Source organism: Nannospalax galili, unplaced genomic scaffold (genome assembly GCF_000622305.1).
Source record: "Nannospalax galili isolate Female #2095 unplaced genomic scaffold, S.galili_v1.0 scaffold308, whole genome shotgun sequence".
NCBI lineage: Eukaryota > Metazoa > Chordata > Mammalia > Rodentia > Spalacidae > Nannospalax > Nannospalax galili.
This window is the reverse complement of record NW_008359214.1, coordinates 101464-118995: the sequence shown is the minus strand read 5'-3', so window position 1 is coordinate 118995 and position 17532 is coordinate 101464. Positions and strand designations below refer to the sequence as shown.

The window sequence follows — 17532 nt, the reverse complement described above, 5'->3', positions numbered from 1 at the left end:
TATAATTTAAAGAAATTAAAATTATTCATATATGTTCAGGACTATATCACTCTTTTAGCACAAATTATTTGCTTAACTTAGTAGCATATTTAAATGACTACCCTATAGTAGTCATTTAAGCCTCTCTGTAGCCCCCAGATGGCTTGGAGCTTGCTTTGTAGACCAGGCTGGCCTCAGTCTCACAGAGATCCAGCTGCCTCTGCCTCATAAGTGCTAGATTAAAGCCATGTGCCATCAGACTGTGCTTAATATTGTGCTGTTTACAGGAGTTTTCATTTTATTTTGTTTATAATAATTGAAGTATTAGCTTTTCATTTTTAAAATGATCAACGAATAGTTATTAGTATAAATAAATTGTAAATGTATACTACACAATGTCTAAATTTTCCTATTACTATAGAATTTTAATTGCTGCTTACTCTCTAGTTCTTGTCTTAATTGGTAATATAAATGGCAGTTTAGACAATAATTAAGACAAGGTACTTTATATTGGAAATTAAACAGAAACAGTTTTATAGTTTAATGGAAAAACTAATTTTCTTGTTATTAGCTTGAGAGGCAGAAGAGTCTTGAGTTTGCAGCCAACCTCATATATATATATAGTGAGTTGGAGGTCAGCCTGGATTTTGGGAACAAAGCAGTTATCTTCAAAAACCAAAAAACCCAACCAACCAACCAACCAACCAACCAACCAACCAGATAAAGTTGAAGAGTTAAGTAATTTAATAATTTTCATCTAGCTGACATTTCTTCTGTTTTCAGTGAGCTGCATGTGAGTAGCACGTAGTAGTATGTAGTTCAGACTTAAGAAACTGTACATTTTGGATTATATTTTAGTAGTAATCTTTGAAGAAATTCCCTTCATTGTTTAGCAGATTTAGTTCTTTTCTTATGAGTACTACATGATTCTTTTGTGGCAGATTTCAAAAATGTTTTTTAAAATAAACGATATTGTATTTAAGGAAGAAAGCTAGTATTTGCTTAGTATCTGCTTTATGCCAGGCATTTCATGTTTCATGTACATTTATTTTTCAGTATTTCCAGAGGTGTTTCTGCTTTTTTTGTAGGAGAGATTGACTAGTAACCTGCTTGTATTAAAGGGAGGGATGAGATTTGCATCTAGTTCTAGCTCAGATTAGATGAAAGTCTTCACACTGTAAAAATGCCCTCCACATTTTGACATGTTATATTTCCTTTTGGTCTTTTTGAGACAGGGTCTCCCTGTAGCCCCAACTGGCTTGGAACTCACTGTGCAGATCAGGCTGGCCTTGAACTCATAGAGATCTGCCTGCTAAGATCAAAGGTGTGCGCCACCACGCCCGGCTAGCACATCACATTTCTACGATGCAAGCTGAACCCTGTATGCATCTCCTTGTGGTTTGTTCTGGAAGGTCTTGCTTTCTGGGGCCCTGGGCAGGGATCTGCAGTCACTGATACTGTAGGGCTATAGTCAGTTTACAAAATGCCGGGTTTTAAGCTTCAGGTGAGCTTTTGACCTGATGTATGATTTTATAGCTTTCGCCTTTGTGCTGAATAAAAGGCGGGAAATATCAAATAATCTTGCATATTAAAATCTGACTTATTAAAAAATAACCACACTCTTGTTCCTAAATTAAAGTATGAAAATGTTGAATTAGGTCATAAATTATAACCTCAATGAAAGCAAAATACCAAGTCCTTCATTTAACACTTTAAATTCAATGAAAGTTTTTGAAATGAATAAACTTTGCTAGGTTATGTTGGCCACTGTGTTTTGTAATATATCAATCAGGAAGTTTAAAATATTTGCTTAGCTATTATAATGATACCAAATAAACATTCCAGGGTTTGTATATTTATGGGTTGGTTTAGACATGGAAAATGTTTTAATGTTTTTAATATAGGTCAAAATAAAATTCTATGATTTATTGTTACCTATCTTTTTATTGTTAATTCTTCAAATTGTCTTTATTTTTTTAAACACAGGGTCTCACTATGTAGACCGGGCTGACCTGGAACTTGCAGAGAACCACCTGCATCTGTGTTCTGGGTGCTGGGATTAAAAGTGTGTGAGATCACACATGACCAAATTGTCATTTGTGTTTTGGTACCAGAGAGGAGCAGTTTTTGAAACAATATTGAAAGAATTCTTCATCAAAAAACTATTCTTCATCAAAAAAGAATTCTTCTCTTGGGCTTCTGAGATGACTCAGCTAGTGAAGCACTTGGTGTACCTGCGTTTGGATCCTTAACATCTACATAAAAACAATATAGGCATGGCTGTTTGTAGTTTCAGCACTCAGAAGAAAGCTCCCTGTAGCAAACAGGCTAGTCAGACTAGCTGAGAAGGTGAGCTCTTTTCAGTGAAATACCTGTCTCTACATATAAAGTGGAGAGTGATTGAGAATATACTCAGTATCAACCTTGGGTCTCCACATGTGCAGAACATGCATGCCTACACACCACCAACCACATACAGAGACAGACCCACAGACTGCACACAGACCACACACACACACACACACACATACAGGGACACACACAGACATATACACAGTCTCTAATACCTAATAATTATGCAATTTAGTTTTGCATTTCTGTATTGCTAAGGTATAAATGTAAAAAAAGACAATTATCTTTTGGTACACACTTTTTGTTATATGACTGTATCTTTTAATGCCCACTGAGTTCCTTCTAAACTTTGAATGATTTTTATATCAAACAAAAAAATCCAAAAATTCTGATAGTCTGATTTCCTCTGCTGTTCCGACAGTGACAACATGTTCTAAAGTTGGTTAAGAACACCTCTGAGGCCTTGGTTTCCACCAGCTGTGTGATATTTTGCTTGTGAAGCGAGGTTGCCATCTAGTGGTGTTTTCAGGTAGTACATCTTCAGAATTACCTAATAAGTGTCAGCTTGTTAAAGAAAGTCCTTAACAAAAAACAAATTTTGGTTTTACGTTTTCAAATTTTAAACACTGTTAAATGTTTTAAAATTAGATATACCTTTATGAAACATTTCCCTAGAACTTTTAAATTGCTTTTAGGCCACTTGAAATACTGAAAATTTACTAGTGGGAATGTTAATTACTTTGGTCAGTTATGAGTCTCTGCATTGACTGCTGCCCAATACAAAAAGAAACCTCTCTGATCAAAGTTGAGAGCAGCACTAATCTTGACATCATGTCTATTTAGCAAAAGAACAGTAGTAGGTTCCCCCTAGGGATTTAGGGAGTGACTCTCCCTAGCTGTGGCTTTTGACCCAATTAACAGTACCAGACATGAATTCCTTCCTGTGAATTAAGCTTCAAATCCAATAAGAAAGAGGTTGGTTATCCCCTGAAACAGTCATGCCACTATTGAACAGGTAGGCACATTTTGCTTTGCAGGTTGGTATTGTAGCCTGAGGGTCTGCTTCTGGGTAAGTACATTGATGGCTGTTCTCTCCAGGAGTCCTGCATAGCATGGACTTCTGGCACTGTGAAAGCTGGCCATGAGGAAAGGCAGTGAGGATGTTTCTAGGGTCAGTAACAACTTTTCTTTAGTTAGCTATGGTGGATAACCCAAAGTATTGACAATAGTCAATGTTGTGTTGGCGGGGGGTGGGGGTGGGGGGTGTCTCTGAAGCTTCCCTGACTGACAAGTGACTAGAGAAGTATCCTCGCCTGGCACTGAGATTTCCACTTAATAATCCATGTCTTTCTTCTGTGGGAAGCATTGTCTACCCATTCAGGGAACCTCTGTTCAAACTCAAAAAAGTGTGTGTGTGTGTGTGTGTGTATGTTCCAGCTGTTGGAACATACTATGTTATGTAGACTAGGCTGGCCTTAATTTCAAAGAGACCTGCCTGCCTCCCCCCCCCCCCCCGGGGCGGGGGGGGGGGTTAAGGGAGGTATCTACCAAACCCCCTTTTTTTTTTTTTTTTTTTTTTTTGGAGACAGGGTCTCCGTGTAGCCCCAGCTGGCTTGGAACTCTCTATGTAGACCAGGCTGGCCTTGAACTCACAGAGATCCACCTGTCTCTGCCTCCCAAGTGCTGGGACTACAGGTGTGTGCCACCACGCCTGGCCTCACACCCAACTTTTAAAAATCTATTTATTCATCTTATGTATGTGTACGGGTGGGTATGCATATGTGTGGGCATACATGTGTCACAGTGTGTGCGTAGGTCAGGGGCAGTTTTGTAGAGTTAGTTCTCCTGCCTTTAGATGGGTTCTGGGGATTGAACTCAGGTTTTTAGGCTTGATGGTAAGCACCTTTACACACTGAACTATCTCACCATAAGCCCCTTCCTGCTTTTCTTAAATTATATATTTTAATTAGCTCACAACAGTGAGTTTCTGTAAGGCTTTTTCATGCATCCTGTTTTGGTCAATGCACCATCCATCCTACCTCCCCCTACACCCCTGCCCCCACCCTCTCAGAGTATTCCCATCATATCACATGTGTTCTGTTATTCCCAACATCCTTAAGTCTTCCTCTTCTCTTCCCTCTTATGGACCCTTTCTAAATTTCTGGCCTCTACAGACACTCCACATTAAATACACAAATCTAAAAATTTGAAGCTAGAATCCACATATGAGAGAGAACATGTGGCATTTGTCTTTATGGGCCTGAGCCATCATGAGACATATATAATTAAATAATAGAAAATAAGAAATAAAAAATACTTAGGGAGCTAATTACTGGCATAGCTGTTCTGGGTTGAAAGACGAAGTTCTCAGATCCCTCACTTAGTTATACTGACTTAGTATAATATTTTCCAGGTCCATCCATTTTCCTGTACATTTCAAAATTCATTTTTCTTTACAGCTTAGTAAGTTCCGTTCCATTGTAGGAGGTAGCTTTGCTGGGTATAGCAGTCTAAGTTGACAGTATACATCATTCCTAGCCCTTCTGGGTTTTAAAGTTTCAGTTGAGTAATTTGTTGTTATTCTGATGGCCTGCCTTTATATGTGACTTGATGCTTTTTTTTTTTTTCCTGCTTTCAGTATACTTCCTTTGTTCTGTGTTTCAATCATAATATGACAAGGGGAAATTCTTTTTTGGGCTTTTCTGTTTGGTGCCATAAATGTCTCGTATCTGGATTGGGGTGCCTTTTCCTAACTCTGAGAAATTATCTGTTATGATTCTTTTGAAAATGTTTTTTATGCCAGTAGAATGAGATTATTCTCCTTCTTTGATGTCCACATACTCATAGATTTATTCTTAGAATGTCATGTATGTCTTGCAGTTCCTACTGGTGCTTTCTTATTATTTTATATTTGTACTTGTTTTTTTTAATTTTATTTTTTATGTGTATGAGTATATATTGCCTGCTTGTATGTAAGTGCACCTAAGTCATGCAATGCCTGTGGAGGTCAGAAGAGGGCTTTGGATTCCCTGGAACTGGAGTTACAGATGGTTGTTAGCTGCCATGTGGTTGCAGGGAATTGAACACAGGTCCTCTGCAAGAGTTGTCAGTGCTCTTAATTTCTGAACCATCTCTCCAGCCCCTATTTGTCCTTGTTCTAGTTCTTCTTCCTAGTCTTCAAGCTCAGATAGTCTGTCGTCTTCTTGATCCATTGTATTCTGTAGTTAGACTTTTCATAGAGCTTTTTATTTGAATTACTGTGTTCTTCATTTCCAGCATTTCAGATTGGTATTTAGTGCTTCCATCTCTTTGTTTAAGTCCTCTTTGATGTCTTGTATCAAATTAGAAGCTTGTTTTCTTCTTTGATTTCTTTGAACATGCTTACCGTTTTTTTTGAATTCTCAATCTGGGGTTTTATCAAACTCTCAGTAGATGCCATTACTATAGAATTAATAAATTTTGGATGAGTTATGTTGCCCTGCTTTTTCATGTTACTGTGTTGGGATTTATGTATGTGGTTGCTTGGGATTTTAAAAACATTTTAAATCAGATCTTTTCTTTCTGTTGAAATATTTGAAATGTTCTAGTGGGACTTGGATGTTGTAGAATTGAGGTACATAGCTCAGAAAATAGTTTCTCAGTCCAGGAGCTCAGGGTGCTTGGTGTGGACTCTATATTAATCTCTAAGTAGAACATTAACTGTGAAAGCAACCACAGCTGCTTGATATTACCACCGTGCCAATGTACTAGTCAGTTGACAACAGTGGTCCCTTTGGCTTCAGTAACTGTAGGAGGATAAGCAACCAAAGATAGTATGGGGTATGCTGGGATTTTAGTTAATATGATTAGGATTGGCAGGAAGGTAGGATGGGTAAGGTTAGGGATAAGTATTAGATTATCTTTATATTTAATTAATTAAATTATTATTTTATGTGTATGAGTGTATTCCTTGCATGTATGTAAGTGCACTAGTGTTATGCAATGCCTGCAGGGGTCAGAAGAGGGCATCAGATCCACTGGAGCTGGCGTTACATACTGTTGTTAGCTGCCATGTGGGTGCTGTGAATCAAACTTGGGTCCTCTACAAGAACGTATTTTATTTATTTTTGAGACAGCGTTTTCCTGTAGCCACAGCTGACCTGAAACTCACTATGTAGATCAGGTTGTCCTCAATCTCACAGAGATCCACTTGCCTTTTTTTTGCCTCCTGAATGCTGGGATTAAAGGTGTGCACCACCATGCCTGGCTGATTAACTCTTTGATCACTGTATAATAAATAATAGATTAAGATTTTTGTTGCTTTAGAAGCTCACATCTCAGTTCACACTTAAATGGATATTCACTATTTCAATGGGGTAAGGGGGTAGGAGGGGGAACAAAAAACGTTACTGTTTTTCAGGGGAGTTAGTTTCTGGACAATTGAAGTAACCACCACCATCACCTCCTAAAAATATAAGTACTCTGCATATCTGAAGTCTATGTATATCCAATTTGTAAAATATTTTGGCCAAAGACTAACCTAAATGATTTGATACCTTTTAGCCTGGTATAGCCAACTCTAGTAAGAACATTGATTGTAGGCATAAGTGTGTTCTTTGCTCTCCCATGTTACCATGTTATAGAAAATTATCTAGAAGATACCTTATTCCACTTTTATACCTGAAAACGTTAGCTGTAAATTTGTTATTATTTGAGAGTTACTTATGGCACCACACTGCAGGTCAAAAACAACTTGGAAGTGAGCTGGAACAAGTAAGCAGTGAACTTAAATAAGCTAATGTATTTTAGTAAGTTCATAGTTGATTTGCCACATGCAGACTGAAGCCTATTTTGTTTGGCTTGTACATTGCTTTACAAAACCAAAAGGCTTAAAAATTAGATCTGACAGTGACCTCATCACCTATCCTTGTGCAGTCAACTGAAGCTGAGCTGCAACTGTATCTCGCAGCCAGGCAACCATGTGCAGTTTGCCTTGGCTTTTTCATGCATGGTACAGCTGGACAGGAGACCCATAGATTTTACCTGCTTTCAGAGAATAGGTCCAGAGGAAACTGAATCTGTTTTTTTCCTTACTGGAAAAAAACTACTAATGGAGATCCCCTATCTGGATCTGACAAATGAGATTAAAATCATAGCTTGTGTTTAATACCAGTTTTCTGATGATCTGATTCTTGAACTAGTTTGGTCATGTCTGTCTCTGAACATGAGGTGAAATAGTTCTGGTAGCGCTCTTAGGCTGTGTGTCTCTTTGTACTGAATTCATTATCTGCAGTAGGAAATCAAGTCCCCATCAAATTGGTAGATTATTATTAATTTTAAAGCTCTTATTTCAGAGTTAAAAAAGTTGCTTAGGATTTCCAATTAAATGACTAAGAATTTTAACATCTATTATGAAAAAAGGAGGCATTAAAAGCCCATTATTTATTTACTACATTTTAGTTTTGTGTGTCATTTGTGGGCACTCATGTACCACAGTGCATAGATGGGGGTTAGAGAACAACTTGTGGGAGCTGGTTCTTTCCTTTCACTTTGTGGGTTCTGGATCAGGGATCAAACTCAGGTCATCAGCCTTTTCCCACTGAGTCTTCTTGCCAGCCCCAGTTAGCTTTATTTTTAGACAGGATCTTCCTGTAGCCACAGCTGGACTGGAACTCACAGAAATCCACCTGGCTCAGCCTCCTGAGTACTTGGATTAAAAGTGTGTACCACCATGCCTGACTCCAGGGAACCATTTTAAAAAATTACCTTCTTTAAAACTTTGGGAGCTTGTTAAACTGATGCTCTACAATGGCATTATTTGAAGGAAAAACTAATGAGAAATATTATTAATCTGTTTTCTGTTATGCAGAGATGTAGCTTTTTGGTGCCCTATCAATAAAATATGAGATATATTTCAGTAGTTTAATAATGAAGGGCTTTGTAATATTGCAGTTCCAAAAATCTCTGGTAGAGGAGGGACAAATGAATGCTTTCACCAGCTAGTAAACAAGAGTTCTCTGGGGTCTGCTTCTTTAGGGTCCTATGCCCTTGGGTTTTACAGACTCAAAAATGCCACAAGGGAACTGATTATAATTCCTTTCCCTGGAGGTCCATTGGGTAGGTGTGTACAGGGAGGTTATCTGGTGTACCTGCTCCAATTTTCAGTTCCTTTTTCCTGATGACCACAGTTAAGACTAGCAAATAATTGTGTTGTTATTCTTTCAGTTACTGTTTTCCGTGGTATGTTTTGAGGTAGATTTTGGCATTTACTTTTATCATGTGCTTTATTCATTATTAATGTTATTTTCAGTGTTTACAAAATGGATTAATTTATAAAAGAAACATTATGGTTAATTAAAGGTAAATCCTTTTGTGAATGGAATGCCCTGTTTATTGACATTCTTGAGTAAACCTTTAAGGTTTTAAGTCTTTGATTTTTTTCAAAATAGAAAGTGTGAATAGGGGAGACCTTTTAACTTGCAAGTTGGAATTGAGGCACATTTTGCAATTTATTATATACAGAAAGCCTTACCTAAGCATTTGAAAAACATCACACATCTCACCAATATTTGTATGAAGTCAATCCATTGCCCTCCACATTTTCCATTATTATTAGTGTTGTGGTTTGAATGTGAAATGTCCCCCATAGGTTGTTTTGGAAGGCTATGAACCCTTTAGTAGGTGGAGCCTTACTGAAGGAAGTGAGTCACTGGGTGTTGGCCTTGAGGTTGTATATAGCCTTGCCCCACTCCTTCCTCTCTACTTCCTGAGTGCACAGGTTTTGTGACCATCTCTGCCTCATGCTCCTGCTGCCCATGTCTCCTCTGCAAAGATAGCCCACATCCCTTCTTAAACTGGAATCCCAAAGAAACCTTTCCTCCTAAGTTGATTGTTACCAGATATTTGCCCCAGTAATGATAAATCTAACTATTATACTTAGATAGACTTTGCCTTTTGTATTTTGTAGGAATGGGCACTTTTATTGTTAGAACTTTTTATTCTCATCCTTAGCTCCTATTGATTTCCTGATCTTTTGTTATGAAAAGACACTTGTATTTTGCTTATTGATTGGATTTACTTAGGAGTGTGTGTTGGTGAAGTATCAAGCTGATGAGGAAATTAATTTGTATAAATATTGGATTTTGTGAGATCATATGCTCACAAATAAGTTGTTGTTTGATAAATAAAATGGCATATATAACAATGGAAAGACTGCTGCGATGGAAATTAGGGGGCATTTTTGGTTTCAATTTTATATCAACTAAGTTTATATTTGGGGGCAAGTTTAAGTAACATCTCTAAGATTCTTCCTCATCTGTAAAATTGGATATGTGAACTTTGATTATATTTAAAGATTTATTTCAGTTTGATAGGCTATAGTGCTTTAGTTTGAAAGGCTTGCTTTTCTAGATAACAAATCAGTATTCTACTAGTCATTGCCTATTATGTCCCTATGTGCAGGAGGTTGTAAAGTTGTGATTTTGCAATCTCTCAATCAGTATTCAATATGTCACCCATTTCCCTTTTGTACTATTGGTGATTTTTGTTTTTTTGAGACAGGGTCTCCCTGTAGCCCCAGCTGACCTGAACTCACTATGTAGACCAGGCTGGCCTTGAACTCACAGAGATCCACCTGCCTCTGCCTCCCAAGTGCTGGGACTAAAGGCGAGTGGCACACCCAGCAGTGTTCTATTGCTTTTAACTTTGGGCTCAGCCTAGACTTACCTCTTTTTTCCTCATTCTCCAGCCAGAATGTTTGAGGATGCTGTCTCTAGAATGTGTTTCACACCTTCTCTCCTCTATGCTTTGGCTTGTAACATTCCATTTTCCTGTCCCCAAGCTGCCTTCATCTACCTTAACAATTCATTTGTAATTATTTTGGCCTTGTAGGATAGCTGTCTATTATGTTAAGTTGTGTAGGACACAGTGAACTTCTTGAAGGACAATGCATAATTTTCATCATTTTACTAATCTTATTTTTGATTCACTTCTCATATAATAGGCCTTAATTAATATTTATAGAAGTTAATTTAGATGATAATTAATTAGAATTTTAGATAAACCTAATAGCAACAAGCAGAGGAAAAAAATAAAAAGGAAATTACCTATTTTGATTTAAGCATTGTTTTAAATATCTAAGTTCACTCTGCACTGCTGCACTCCATAGTCCCTTGTACACTATTGTTCCTGCCTGTTCACTCTGAGTGGCTTATTTATATACGTAAGACCTCTGTTTTCTCTCTGTTACACTTTTAACTACTTGCTTTTATTCATCATTATAGTTTAGGACTGCCATGGTCTTAAGAATTAGTAGCACCTAGTGCTTTAATTTATATACTATACACTTGCCTTTTAGCTCCTTAGTTCCTGCCACAGGCGTATTGTCTTTAATCTTCTGGTGCTCTTCTGTTTTGTTTTTTGATGTTGGGGCTTCCTCCTCCTCCACCTCTTTCTTTTTTTCTTTTGTTTCGCATTTGTGTTTTTGAGTTAGTAGCTAGCTTTTAATTCTGACTAGCCTGGAGCTTACTATATAAACCAGACTGCTTAAACTGGTGGCATCTTCCTACCTCTGCCTCCTGAGTGCTGGGATTACAGGTGTGTGCCATTATGCCAGCAGACTTGTTGCTTCTTAAAGGCATGTTCTTTCTGGTTTCTGAATCAGATTTACATTGAGAACGGGTGAGATGGCTCAGTGGGTAAAGGCACTTGCTGTGCAAGCCTGGCTACCTGAGTTTGATCCCTGGAGCCCATGTAAAGTTGGGAGGAGAGAAACAATTCTACAAATTGTCCTTAGCTCTCTACACACTCTGTAGCACACACATATATACAAATACATAAAAAGAATTTACATTGATAAATGTCTTAGAATAAGTATGGTATTGGAGGTTAATGACCCATCAAAAATGAGCTTCTGAGACTAGATGTTAGACCAGATCTCGTAGACTAGGAGTATGTAGGCAGTGATGATAAATGGATGGTAGTATTAGTTCTTTGGTTAAACAACTTGATGCTGATTGCCAAATATTTGAGATGCTAGTGGACATTTTTACAAGTGTTTTATACTTGAATTATAGAATTTATACAAAGATTTCAAAATGCTCATGTTGTGTATGGCTAGATGGTTAATCTGACATAAGATTGGTTTGGATTGAATAAATGAACAGAAGGATGAAACAATGAGTTAAAACAAAGCAGAAAAGGAAACGGAAATGATGTGCTGTAAAAGGTTATGTTTCCTCATGTACCATAGAACCAGTGGCATTTACTAAAGGGTTCTTGAGAACATTATATTAGAGAAATGATATGAGAAGATAAGGTGAGAAAGTAACCAAGAGAAGATTTCCGTTCAACTGAATTTAAAACTGGTTTTTAAGTCCTATTTTTGTAGTGCATCTCAACTTCTTTCAGGAGTTGACTACATTACCAAATATTTATTAAGTCAGGTATTATATTTATGTGATTGCAAAGAATAGCTCATGTATTCCTTAAGAGATATTGACATTTAAATAGCTTTTCTCAGAAAGGATATGAACAATTTTATTGACACAATTTCCCATTAAGTCCTCAGAGAAAAATGTGATTTGTTCGTTCTATAAGAATAGTAAGCAAACTAGATTTTTTAATTCTTTTCCTAATATTTGTAGTAAAAAACAAAATTTTATGTTTTTAAATTTTAATTTACCATTGATTGAGTTTAGATACTATTAAACTTTTTATTTTATTTTAACAGGTATCTTTCAGATGAAGGCATTGAAGCTTGTACAAGTTCTTGTGACAAAGTCAACATAAATGACATCATCCTGATTGCTCTCAATGTAGGTTAAGTTTATTAACTTACGAAAAAATTTTAATTTAAAACTATACTAATGAAAACTGCCTCAGAAGCTGGTTTTATGATAAATAATATAGAGAATATTTTAAATTTTTGTCCTTTTTAAGCTATGGAGGTGTTAGTCGAATTTAGTAATCTATTAGCCAGTTGTAAACATATGTTATGCAGAATGCAATGAAAAAGAGAAAAAGTTCAATCAGTGCTTACTTTTTCCTACCTAGTATTATCTATAAAATTTATAGTAGTTTTAGTAGCTGTTTGATTATAAAAACTGCTAATTCCTTAAAACAGTTTTCCATTTAATTTGCATGGAAACTTTTCAGGTGTATTTATTGTTTTAAAATTACTTTTCCTGATGGTAAAAGTAATAGTTACTGTAGAACATTTCAGAGAGGTAAAATAAAGACAACTAAATCTATAATTACTCTTAAAGTCTTAGTATCTTGATATGTTTTTCATTCCAACTTTCTTTTTTCAACTAACTCTGCAACTATAACTATATTTTTTCTGTAATTAGATTGGACTTTTTCAATTTAAAAAAAAAATTTATTATTTTTATTTTTATGTGTATGAGTGTATTTCCTGTATGTATGTAAGTGTACCTGTGTCATGCAGTACCTACAGAGGTCAGAAGAAAGCATTGGATTTCCTGGAATTGGTATTACAGATGGTTGCTAGCCACTATGTGGATGATGGGAACTGAACCTGAATCCTCTGCAAGAGCAGCCAGTGCTCTTAACTATTGAGCTGGACTTTTTTTAAAGTTTTAAAAACTGGAATAAAAATGTAAATAAACAAGTGTGTTTTGTTTGTTTTTTCTTTCAGTTCTGTAGTTATCCCTCTGGTATTTCTTTTTCCATGTTACCTTAGAATAACATGATCAGTGATCAGTGAAATTCATGAAAGAACAATTGCTGTCTAGAACTACTGTTATATTGGAAAGCAGTAGTGGTAGTAAGAATATTTATTATTTTTAATGTATATTTTTATTGAGTTTTTGTGTATTTCATGTTAGATTTTAATCAAATTATCAAATTTAGACCCCCTGCCCCATCCATGCCCCCTCAGTGCCCCTCCCTGATTTCATGCATTCTGTCATGTATGTTCAGTCCTATCCAGTCAAGCATTTGTACCCAGATTTCCTCAGTACAAGTTCATCTACTGATTTCTAGTAAGCCTATCTAAGTTAACTCCCTTAAAGAAAATCTTCTCTCCCTCACCACAGTAATTAGTTGTCAATAGTTCTTTGGCTAAGGCTGGGGTCTGCTGCTCATTTCCCCATTTTTATGCTGGGTTTTTGTATGCGTGAGGCAGCATGGGTCTTGTGCATACTGTACCCTTGTTGCAGGTTCATATGCACAAGTTCCCAGAGATCTGGGAACCCAAAACCCTCTGTTTCTTTATATGTTCATGCACCAACTCTGGCTCTTACAACCTTCCTGCCTCCTCTTCTGCAATGAGCTACAGGTGGATGAGGTTTAATATAAGAGTCCTATCCAGGAACACACACTCTGTAGTCTCTTATTCTCTAAAACTTGGCCAGTTGTGGTCTTTGTGCATTGCACTCTGAGGAAGCTTCATTGGTAAGAGTTGAGGAATGTGTTAGTATTCACCCCACCCCCCATATGTGGAATAAACATGCCTGTACATGCGTGTGCACGTACACACACGTGTCACACACACATACACGTGCACTCACATACAGTAATTGCAAGTTTAAATGCTCTCGGACACAGCCATTACTCCTGATATAATGGCATGTGAATAATAAAATTGCTTTTGTTGTACTTAAAAATTGACTTTCAATTTAGGATGTTTAGAGATTTGGAATTCCATTTTCATCATGGTAAAGACACAGTGAAAACATTCCATATATGTTTGTATAACACATTAAAATTATGTAAAGTTTGATTGTATTAGTTTTAGTGTGACAATAACTATGAAATAAGCTTGGTGGCATTTTTTTCCATTTTATAATTAGCTGATTTTAGAAAATTTGTGAGTGTCAAGGTCATATGACTAGTTGTATTTAGTTAATTATTACTAACTTAGTTGGTTATAGTTGGAATGGATGAAGACTTAGGATTTCTGTCTAGTGCTCATTTATTTAGCTTGAATCCTCATTTTAGTTTTAATGAAGTTTTATGATTATTGATAAAAACTAGAAATGAAGACTATGATGTATCTTAACATTTGCAAATACTGTATTTCTTATTTATAATTGTTTCTCTCAGAGTGGTTTCAGAGAAATGCCTCTACTTTTATAAACTGCTTCACTGACTCATGATTATGTAGGTTCAGATAGTAACATTGTGCATATGTCTTATATGCATAGCTAAGCATGGTGACTAACATTCATTGAGCACTGCTTTATGTAGTCATTGTGCCAAATGCTCAGACTTGTTTATATTAGATCTTCAAATGATACTGTAGAGGGGATGCTAATATATGGAAGTATTTTTTTAAATATTTTATTATTTTAATTTTCTGTGTATGAGTGTATTGCCTGCATGTATGTGAGTGCACCCATGTCATGCAATGCCGCAGAGGTCAGAAGAGGGCTTCAGATTCCCCTGGACCTGGAGTTAAGGATGGTTCATAGCCTCCATGTGGGTGCTGGAAATTGAACCTGGGTCCTCTGCAAGAGCAGTCAGGGCTTTTAACCACTGAGCCATCTCTCCAGCCCCGGAAGTCTTTTTTTAAATCCTTATGCTATTCAGCATTTTCAAAATGGGCAAGCATATAACCTGAAGTCCAGCTGATAATTCTTTAACTCCTACTACTAGGGTTGAGGCTGCAAAAAACCCCGTAAAAACATTTTTGCATCTGCACGGGGTATTAGGGCCTTAGGTTGTTTGACAATTCCGTTTGGTGAGCTTTAACTTAGGGGTGATCCTTGTTAATACACTGAGAAATTAGGAATCATAATAGTAAAATACCAGAAAGGGTCTATGGGATTATATAACTCATAGGTTTCATAAGCCAAGTGCATGTGGTTATGTCATATAGGTTATACTTTTGTACGGGTTCAAAGAACATTGTCTTGCCTCTCTAAATATATTAATTTCATACATAGTAATTCTCATATTTTAGTGTTTTCTCCTTAGGTCTAACAAAAATTTTCTCTTGTAATTTGTGATTAATACGCACCCTTTTATTTTCTTCATAAGATGATAAATACCTATTATTTACTGTATTTTAAGGGATAATGAAACAGTAGAAATTATTACTCTAATCTCACTATCTCAGACATGTAGATAATTTCTTAGGTTAAATAGGTCCTTTTCATGAGTGTTGATAGTTCTGCTCTGAACAAATTTTTTGCCATTCCTTGTGTATACAGTCTGGACTTGAGGATATCATATCTCAGTGCTTGAGTGCATGCTGCTCTTGTAGAGTACCTGCGTTCAGTTCCCAGCACCCACATCAGGAGGCTCACAGCTACCTGTAACACCAGCAGATCCACTACCTTCTTCTGGCCTCTGCAGGGTACCAGTGCTCATGTGCTTATACCTACATACAGACATGCACACTTATACATAATTGAAACTAAAATATTTTTTTAAAAAATACACATTCCTTAAAAATTCTGTTATTTTTTTTGGGGGGGGAGTTTTTTTGGGACAGGGTCTTCCTGGCCTGGAACTCACTATGTAGACCAGGCTGGCCTTGAACTCAGAGATCTTCCTGCCTCTGCCCCCCAAGTGCTGAGATTAAAGGCATGTGCCACCATGCCTGACAAAAATTCTGTTTTTTTAAAATGTGGATTGTGTAGTTGGTTTTCTTTTTATGTAAAAAATACCATAACCATAGTAAATTTAGTGTCTGTATTTTCCTTCCTGAATTATACATATTTCTGCATTTTCCTAGTCACATGTTCACCAATTTCTATTTCCGTATAAGCAAATGAAATAATTCCTTATTATAGTAAGGTGTTATTTTACTGTTCCAGTGGTACTGTCCTTCCTGGATTGCTTGTGAGTAGCTTTACTATGTTATAAATAGCATAACTGATAAGGTATGTTTTCATATCTCTGGTTATTGAGATTTTATGGGATTTAGTTGTTAAAGTATGTACTTAGTGTTTATTATATTCCAAAGCTTTAGTTTGATTTGGGATTATGGCATTAATTTTTAGTAAGACCATTTTGTATACAAAATTAAATTTTGGATTTTAATAGAGAAGAGTAAGCTAAAAGGTTACTTGGAGAAATATGCTTCTGTATGTTGCTATATTTTACTGACACTTTAAACAACTTAAGGATGTGACTAAATGACTTGAAACTATTGACTGTCTTTATAGATCTTATAAGTAGTTTAAGATGTTTAATTTTTGTTCTACGAATCTTAAGTAATTTCATCTTTTGCTCATAAGATTGAATTTTGAATTTTCTATAATTCCATTTTAATAATAAAAATCTTATTTTAGACAGATTTGAGAACAATTGGCAAGAAATTCCTTCCCAGTGACATCAATGGTGGAAAGGTAGAAAAGGTAAATTCTTCACTTCCTGAATTTTGCCAACTATAATACAAATAGGAATGTGTACTAGGTGACTAGAATAAGAGGCAAAAAGGATCCAAAACTGATATGGTGCCTTTTTGCAAATATAGAAAATTAATAAAAGTTGAACTTGGTGACTTTTAAGCATTAAAAACTTTGTTTAGAAATTATACATAGGTATAAGACATGCATGTAAGACTTGTCCCATTATCAAAGCACTGACGAGTACCTTTGCCTTTGTTTTTGTTTTAGTTCCCTTAACAAGCTGCTAAGTTCATCTAATAAACTTAGGAATATAAAAATATAAGATTACCAGAATATTAGGAATTTGGCAAAGATTCACATTTGGCTGTTGCTGTCATTGTGTGTTATACAGGCCTCTGTGTTATGAATCTTTCAGTGATCTCGCTTTTTAAATACAGAGATACTTTCTTGAGAGATCCAGGTAGTGGTGATATTTCCTACACATTTCTATTTAGGTTTCTTCTTTTTATTTGACAGTAAATGCAAATTGTGTCAGTAAAGAGTTTAATAAGTTCTCATAGCAGGAGAGGTCATAGACCTTAGAGACTCATAGAAACCTACAGCAGTGGTGTCAGCATGTACACGACAAACTCAAGCAGACAAAATCCCAGCATAGAAACTGGGGAAATGGGCAGTAGGCCCCAATCTTAATCAAAGAATTATTGGCACCTGATTACTGCTGGGTAAGGAAGAGATGATCTTCTTAAAGGGAAGGACTTTTTCAATGGATGAACTTGAACTGAGGGACATCTGGGACATTAACTTGACATAATAGGCTTTAACACAAATGACAGAATGTTGAATTCCAGTGAGGGGGTATGGGAGGGTGCCAGTGGGGAAGGGGGTATAAAGATGATTAAGT

At 36.3% G+C, this 17532-nt stretch overlaps 1 protein-coding gene across 5 annotated transcripts in view; it reads left to right on the top strand.

The window, feature by feature from the left end:
- The window catches only part of Tdrd3 (tudor domain containing 3), a gene marked incomplete at its 3' end in the record, with an annotated part of 174131 nt that overhangs the window by 55793 nt on the left and 100806 nt on the right, over nucleotides 1-17532 (top strand). For 2 of the 5 annotated variants that reach the window (XM_008822914.3, XM_029558565.1), the window contains 2 exon segments: nucleotides 12041-12125; nucleotides 16572-16637. In XM_008822914.3, the coding sequence (XP_008821136.1) occupies nucleotides 12041-12125; nucleotides 16572-16637 (151 nt within the window). 5 annotated transcript variants of the gene reach the window in all.